This window comes from Morone saxatilis, unplaced genomic scaffold (assembly GCF_004916995.1).
Source record: "Morone saxatilis isolate NCDOM2014 unplaced genomic scaffold, NCSU_SB_2.0 Contig11, whole genome shotgun sequence".
NCBI lineage: Eukaryota > Metazoa > Chordata > Actinopteri > Moronidae > Morone > Morone saxatilis.
The window spans coordinates 30,486,488-30,494,007 of NW_023339663.1; the positions used below are offsets into that span (position 1 = coordinate 30,486,488).

At 39.2% G+C, this 7,520-nt stretch overlaps 1 protein-coding gene across 2 annotated transcripts in view; it reads right to left on the reverse strand.

The window, feature by feature from the left end:
- Positions 1-5,738, reverse strand: part of LOC118320778 (gamma-taxilin-like) — a gene marked incomplete in the record, with an annotated part of 9,919 nt that extends 4,181 nt beyond the window's left edge. Inside the window, 5 exon segments of one of the 2 annotated variants that reach the window (XM_035651863.1) lie at positions 216-386; positions 1,788-1,879; positions 2,960-3,104; positions 3,264-3,374; positions 5,672-5,738. In XM_035651863.1, the coding sequence (XP_035507756.1) occupies positions 216-386; positions 1,788-1,879; positions 2,960-3,104; positions 3,264-3,356 (501 nt within the window). 2 annotated transcript variants of the gene reach the window in all.
- Positions 5,739-7,520: the final 1,782 nt, after the last annotated feature.

The window sequence follows — 7,520 nt, forward strand, 5'->3', positions numbered from 1 at the left end:
TGTGTCACCATTCTGGGTACCTTCAGTGGGAGTTTGTGGTCTCTCACTATAGTCACATAGCTAAAAGTCTAAGTCAGATAGACATCGATTGAGGTGCATTGAAACGAGGAAAATTAAACTACAACAGGTTATGACAGAGCCAGAGCTGCTGGTTATTGTCAAGCGAAGACAGAAGATAAAAACAACATTGATGGATCCAGCTACAGTAGGTGTACCTTCAGTGTCTTGTTGTGTCTCTGCAGCTCCCTACAGAGGCTCTCCAGCTTGCTGCGGGCCAGGATGGCCTTGCTGTGCTCCCCCTGCAGGTGGAGCTTCTCCTTTACGATCTGAGACTGCTTCTTCTGCAGAGCCTTCAGCCGCTTCTGCATGCAGCGACTCTCCTCCAACTAAACAAAATCAACAAGATAAAGTGTCATGGTTGAACCTGGATACATAGATACAGTACGGCCTATTAATAGTACATGTAATTGGCACTTCAAAACTGGAACCAAAAAGTTTGTGTCCACATGTAAGCATGAAATATTTGGGGAGGATGTTTGTTAAAAAGATACACATACAGAATTTTTACATTTATTTTTTTTGTTCATTCTTTACTTGCTGATCTAAGGACAGACATGGATAACAATGGTGCATGTAAGAGCTGAAACAATCAGCCAATCAACAGGAAATACATTATAATTACTAATTTTAAAAAATCTATGTATGTGAATAGTTTCTGCTTCCTTTAGTGTTTAATGATCGTAATCTGAGCATCTTTAGGCTTTACACCATTGGTCAGACAAAACAAGCAATCTGAAGGTGTGAACTTGAATTTTATTGCCCAAACAATTCATTCAGAATGTAAACCACAGATTATCTGAAAACAGTAGTTAGTAGCAGTCTTAGTTCATGTACAGTTCCTATAAAAGATACCCAACCGCAACCACTGGGGCTTTTTGGCAGAAGCTACACAATAAAACCAGTTGTTAAAGTGCAGTTTTCCATTTAATGTCAAAATTAAAAAAACTAAATGTTTGACACACTGGACTGAAATATTTTAGACTTGAGGACGTTTTGCAACTCATCCTGAGAGAGAGCCTGCCTCAGTTCTGCTGACTAACAGGGAGTCCAGGCCATTTAAAGCTGACACACAAATCATCACTGGAAGTCGCGAAAATATGATAATAAATATATTAAATTTGTACAATGTTGTTATTCTTGTGATATTCTTTCTTTCAATGTTAAAATGTACCTATGATGAAAATTATACACAGTTCCATTCTTTGTCAGTGGGCAAACCTACAAAATCGGCAAGGGATCAAATAATTATTGCTCCCACTGTATAATGGATGGAGGGATAAAATTGGATATGTTTTATAATTGCTTTATTGTTTTTGCAAAATAATATATTTAGATGTCAAATATTACACCGTTTTTCAGTTTTTTTCAGTTATTCAATTGCAAGAAAGATGTCTGATTTATGCTTATTTTGTAATTGATGTCTAGTAAAAATGTTTTAAAAACAGTGTTTGTCATGATGAATGAAGAAATGGCAACGTAAGTTGACTTCCAAAATCTTAAAACAACCTGACTCATACACACTTGTTGCCATTTTTCCGACTGGGTACAAGACAATGATGCCCCGTTTCTTAATCCCACCTATAAAGCTCTGATTGGCTCTGCTATTTCTCAAACCCAGGAGACAGCAAGCACACCACCAGACTGAAGTGGATTTCTGAACAGAACTGAGATGTAGACTGAACTGAAGTCCGGCTGTTCAAATGAACATATTCACATATTGATCTTACCAGGTCTGCATATTTCTTGCACAGAGCGGCCAGCTTCTCCTCAGGAGTGGCTAGGGAGTTCAGGGCCTGCATTAAAAGAACCACTTCTTTCCCTGGAACAAAAAGCACAATTAAATCATAACGGCTGAATCGCTGTATAGCACTGGTAGACAATTCATTTAACTTCTATCACCACAGATAATGATGGTTTAAGTATTCTGAATTGCTGATTGATGCTAAACAACCGTGATTTAATACTATTCCACACCTGGTATGGGTTGGACATGATAACTAATGTGCGTTCTTAGAGGAAGTGATGCATTTTAGATGTGTACAATACTTCAAACTAAGTATCAATTGAAGCAGAAACCAACATTTCCTGCTACCTTGGATGTTGCTGCTACACTAAAATAGTAAAATAAATAACCCTGCCTCTAACAATACATTAATGCAGAGACAACATGAATTCCTCTTCTAAAGTTATGGACATTGTCTTGTACCACTGACCTCTAATCAGTCAGAATATTGTGGAAAATGTCGCACACTGCATAAACTAAACTGTTAACTTGTTAAATGTCATACCCATACAGCCGTCAGTGGAAACAGTTAAGAATATTGAAGAGAGAACCTAACCATTGCTGATTTAAACAAATTACCACTAGGCATACTGGGAACATTATTCTGAGCAGTATTCTCCCAGTGAGAATTTTACATTGCTTAAAAAAAATTAAATGTACATAAAGACAACTTCACCCACTTACTTAATGAAGTAGCTAGGTATGTCAACTATTTAGGTAAAATAACTGCAAAATTCACTTTTTTGGCCCGTCATAACAACACAAGTGTCAAGTGTTTCCCCAGAAAGTCCTCAATTACATCCTCAGGGGCTTTTACAGCGGAGTGCAAACGACTTCAATTAGGACCTCAGGAGGCTTTTTTAGCTTTGTTTATGCACACGAGGGGCCCCATGGCTTTTATGCTGTAGCCTTTACAGATATGGAATATGTATTATTGTGAGCTTCATCCATCTGTTTGAGTAATGGCTTTTAAGAGATACATTTTGTGCAGTGAATGTGAACAGATCTGACTTGGTAAGACATAAATGTGACTTGGTTGCTGATTAATACCAGAAACTGACTGATGTAAAACTGTCATCACATTTATATAATGGGTGTCCCTAGTAATGTTCCCACCGAAAGCCTTGTCCTCTCCAGATTTGGAGTCTCCTCCGGGATCGAGCTCTGCCTCTCCCAGGTCGCTGGGACTGTCCTCTCTGCCTGGAGTTTCCCCCCTCTCCTCCTCAGCGCACAGCCCCAAACCAAACTCTGCAACCTCCTCCTGATAACACACACACACACACACACACACACACATCCATCCATCCAAGTGAATACAAAGCAGCTGAAAACATCTCACTGGACAGCTCTTTCAACATTAATGACAAAGAGAAAATCCACAAAACCCCACACACATAAAACACATGTTGATAGTGTTTACCTGACTTGGGCTGTCCAGGTCGGGTGGAGAATCGCTGCCTCCCACTATTCTTCTGGTGGCCACATCAATCTCACAAACTCCCGCTGTCTCCATTAGAGCTGATCACAAAAGCTAGAAATTTATAGAAAACCAGAATTGTTAGAAAAAAATAAATGAGATTGTTCCATGATCAAATACTCGTAATGAGTAGTGGGGTTCGGACGGCGCTGCTTCGGGTACTAGACAATGAAATACGTTTCAGAAATTCTGTTTAAATAAAACATTGGTAACAGATGGAAATGTAGCTTCAGATGTCAGGTGAGGTCTGGGTCTCAGACTTTGTAATACCAGCTGAATTCTTACATTTTACTCTCATAATCCTGAACCTCTGTAGTAAGTTTGGTAAGGTTACTTTGAGTACTCTAAACTGTGCTTTTTTATTTTCACTGGAACAAGTTTGACATTTTTATCAACTATACACACAATTCACCTTTTTTTGCAACTTGTACTTTCTCACGCAATTGTTTGCTAAACATGCCTAAAAACATCACAACATGTATCAGGCAATTTAGGCTGGAATATTAAGTGTAATTTCCCAAATTGGTATAATTAAAAACTATGCAACACTGTGCATGGGTCTAAAATAAAGCTTGAGGAAATGATTTATTAAAACTTTAAATCCTTTATTACAGCGGAATTAAATCCTATCACATACATTTTGAATTAATTACAAATGTATCTGTTATTTCTGTATTGAACTGTCTTTAGAAGCATGCCACATATTAAAAACAAACAAACTATGCAGTGTTTCTCTCAGGGATGGCCAAATAAATTGTACGGAAACAAAGACCTGATGACAAAACCTCTGTGCTGATGTGGTAACAGCACGAGCATATTCCCATTGGTCAGCCATGCCTGCACTGTCAACAGTGTCAAAAATACAACTCGCCTGAACATTTGCTGCGCTTCTACAGTTGCCATGTGACAAGCCCAGATTGAGAGAAAATGCTCATGGCGTTAGTATGCTATTATCAATGCAACAAGACTCCAACAACAGCGGACAGCAGAGGTCAACCACGTGTGTACAACAGCGACAGGAGCAGCCTTGTCAGTCGTCTCAGGCCTACAAACACCACTTTACTTCTCCATCCCTGTACGTAACCAGTTAGCTGTTAGCTTAGCAACCTCGCACCCACACTCTCAGTAAAGGATTCCAACAGGTTGAAGATCACGTTTCACACTCAGCTAAAGCTACACACCGTTACGACAACGGAGTGACACAAAATACAGATAACGTACAAGTTGACAATCGAGCCAGTTTACCTTGTCGGCTAATTGCTGTCAATGATGTAATCTAACAAAAAGGAACAGCGTTAACTTAACGTTACAGCAGCCTGTCACTAGCATTACGTTATGTGAGTGTTGCTGATGAGGAAGGTGATCGCTGAACGTAGTATAGACCGCGGAGTGGAACAGACAAGATCCCCAACAGGTCTAGTAATGTCAGAGCAGTCTTCGCAGCAGTTTCCTGTATAACCACTGACAACCCCGCAAAACATGGAACCTAGCGGCTAGCTGCGTTGCTAACTTACGCGTTGCAAAATTAACAAAACTTTATGACGTTCTTCTTTAAAAAAACAAAACAGCGTTCTGAAACGTTAACCTCTATCTCTTAAAAATATTCAGCATGTCTGTAAAGCACAACGTAGAATGTTTAACTAACGTAAACGTTGACTTTACTTGACGGACTTTTCGGTGATATTAAGTAACGTTAGCTAGGTAACGTTGACCAACTTCAAAAAGTTGAAAGAAATACAGAAATGCGCACCAATTTAAGTATAATAATTGAGCCGAACTGAAAGACGCCTTATTTTACGTGTAAAACTGTTTTAAGAACAGTGGTGTCAGAACTGTGGTTTCGCAGATGAACAAGGTAACCGTAAAGCTTAAAGACTGTAAAGGAAACCTGGTGTGACGTTCCATCAGGACAGAACGGCGGGTACAGTTCCTGGTCACGTTAGCTTCTTAGCTAGACGCACAGCAAGCATTTCATTATGTATCCGTACTACCGTTAACAGTTGCAGTGTATCTATTCAGACATACCGCTATCCAAGGTAACACGGATAGCAAAGAGCGCAGTTGGTTAATTAACACTAGTTAGCCGTGGAACTGTAAAGCACATTTCTAACGTTGGTTTGCTATTGTTAGCAGGGCTAATCCTGTGCTAACAGCTAGTTGGTGGCTAGCCCCGCTGATTAACACTACAAGTGAACTTTACTTCGGCAAATAACAAATGTGTGATAGTGAGTGTACAAGCTAGGCGCTCAGGCTGATAGTGGCAGCTTACACACTGCGTTTAAATTCTATAAAACCAACACGGTACAAAAGCAGTAAAGCAAATATGTTTGTGTAATAGCTCGAGCGCTTACCTGTGTGTTTTCACTGTGGATAGAAGCAGGACACAGTTATGAAGCTAGCTTGGACTGTCAGGTAACAAGTCAAACGTCCGGTTAACTCTTTTCAAAATAAAATATTTAATCGGAAGAAAACACAGTTGCGTTCTACCATCATTTAACGTTACATAACGATTTTACAAATACGTTTGTTGTCCAGTCTTCTTAAACATTGTTATTACAATCATTCTTACCTCATTGGGTGTCTGTTTCCTGCATTGGCAAGCTACAGAAGAGAGTTTTTCTCCACGGTTTCACCGCTCTTTACCATTGATTTTACACATTTTTACATTAATAATAATTATCATTACCATAATAATAGATAGGCTTTAATCTTGCTTGCTTCTGGATTAGGTGTTGTACTTATCCAATGTACTTCTGCAGAAATTAGGTATAATATTGATTTAAAAATATACATAATCACACAAACTGCACCATACCCGTCAAATGTCATTATAACCCTCCGCATATGCTGTTGACAATTTTCTTTCCGCTTTTAATTTGAAGGTGGCACCCTCGTAATTATGGTAGCAATACGACCAGCTTGATGCAACTAAAAGTCAAAACCAACAGCAAAAATCCGGGAGCTTTTTCTGGGACGTCAGAGACAGGGAGGAAAACAACGACAGCCACTTGATACCCAGTCCCAACAACAACAACAACAACAACTACAAAAACGACTTACTTCCCAGTATCAAAGGCACTTCATCCAATTAAAATCATCTTCTTGCAACATTTAACGTTGAGTGTCATTGTGAGGTGACTAAAATTCCCATGCTGCTCGCAAATAGAAATGAAAATTTTGAATAGTCCTACATAGAGCATGAGGACAAATCAGACACTGGCCTTAGATAGGGTTTCACAACCACTACAGTTTCTCTTACACGCTTGGAAGGCGAACTGTATTCAACCCTACACACTGGTCCTTTAATAGGTCGATGACTGCATTAGTACCTGAAACGTGTACCAAATAGTGGATCTTACCTTTACTTGGGCCTTAGGCTTGTCATCACTTTTCGCTTACACCGTGTACACAATAACAAAAGAATATGGGATCATACAGCACATTCTAAATTGGGGATTCATTGTTTCTTCATGTAACAGTAAAGGAAACAATTTTAGAGAACTGGGAAAGTTGCTCCCTGTATGACTTTGGTTTACATTTAGAATGCCAAAGGCCTGCCATATTGAATAATGGGTGCTTTTGCATAGAACAGTTAAGAAATCACTATTACTATTACTAGTTTAAATTTTGATGTTTGCCAATGTACTTCCACAATCCATAAGCAGATACCCGAGGTGCTATCAATTCTGGTGTGGAGTACAATAAGTTGCTGGCTCTATTTTCTCATTAGGCTTTCTGGGTAACTGATACACAACACAGCTATAACAGGGAGCCTGTGTAAATAGCATTTGCAGACCATATATTTGTGCACATTTACACATAATTCTGTGATTCTCATTTTGAGACTTCTTCTCTGTGCTTTAAAGTACCAGTGTGTAGCATTCAGTGGCACGTAGCTGAGAAGTTGCACATTGCAACCAACTGAATACAGCTCATCCTTCAAAGTCTGTAGGAGAAACTGAAGTTTCAGTGATATGAAAGGACAATATCAATTGACATGGTATGGGCCTTAGAGTATGTCCTGCTTTATTGCCTGATCTTGAGGCTGTCTTAAAGAGTTTCCTGTTGTTAAAATCCAGCTTTGAATTAAGTGATTATTTGAGTTTTGGGTAACACTTCTTGCAAATGCCATTAGGAGCACTAGGAGGAGTCAGAGGAACCTGATTGTTTCACAGATTATCTGTCTCATGTTCTACTGTC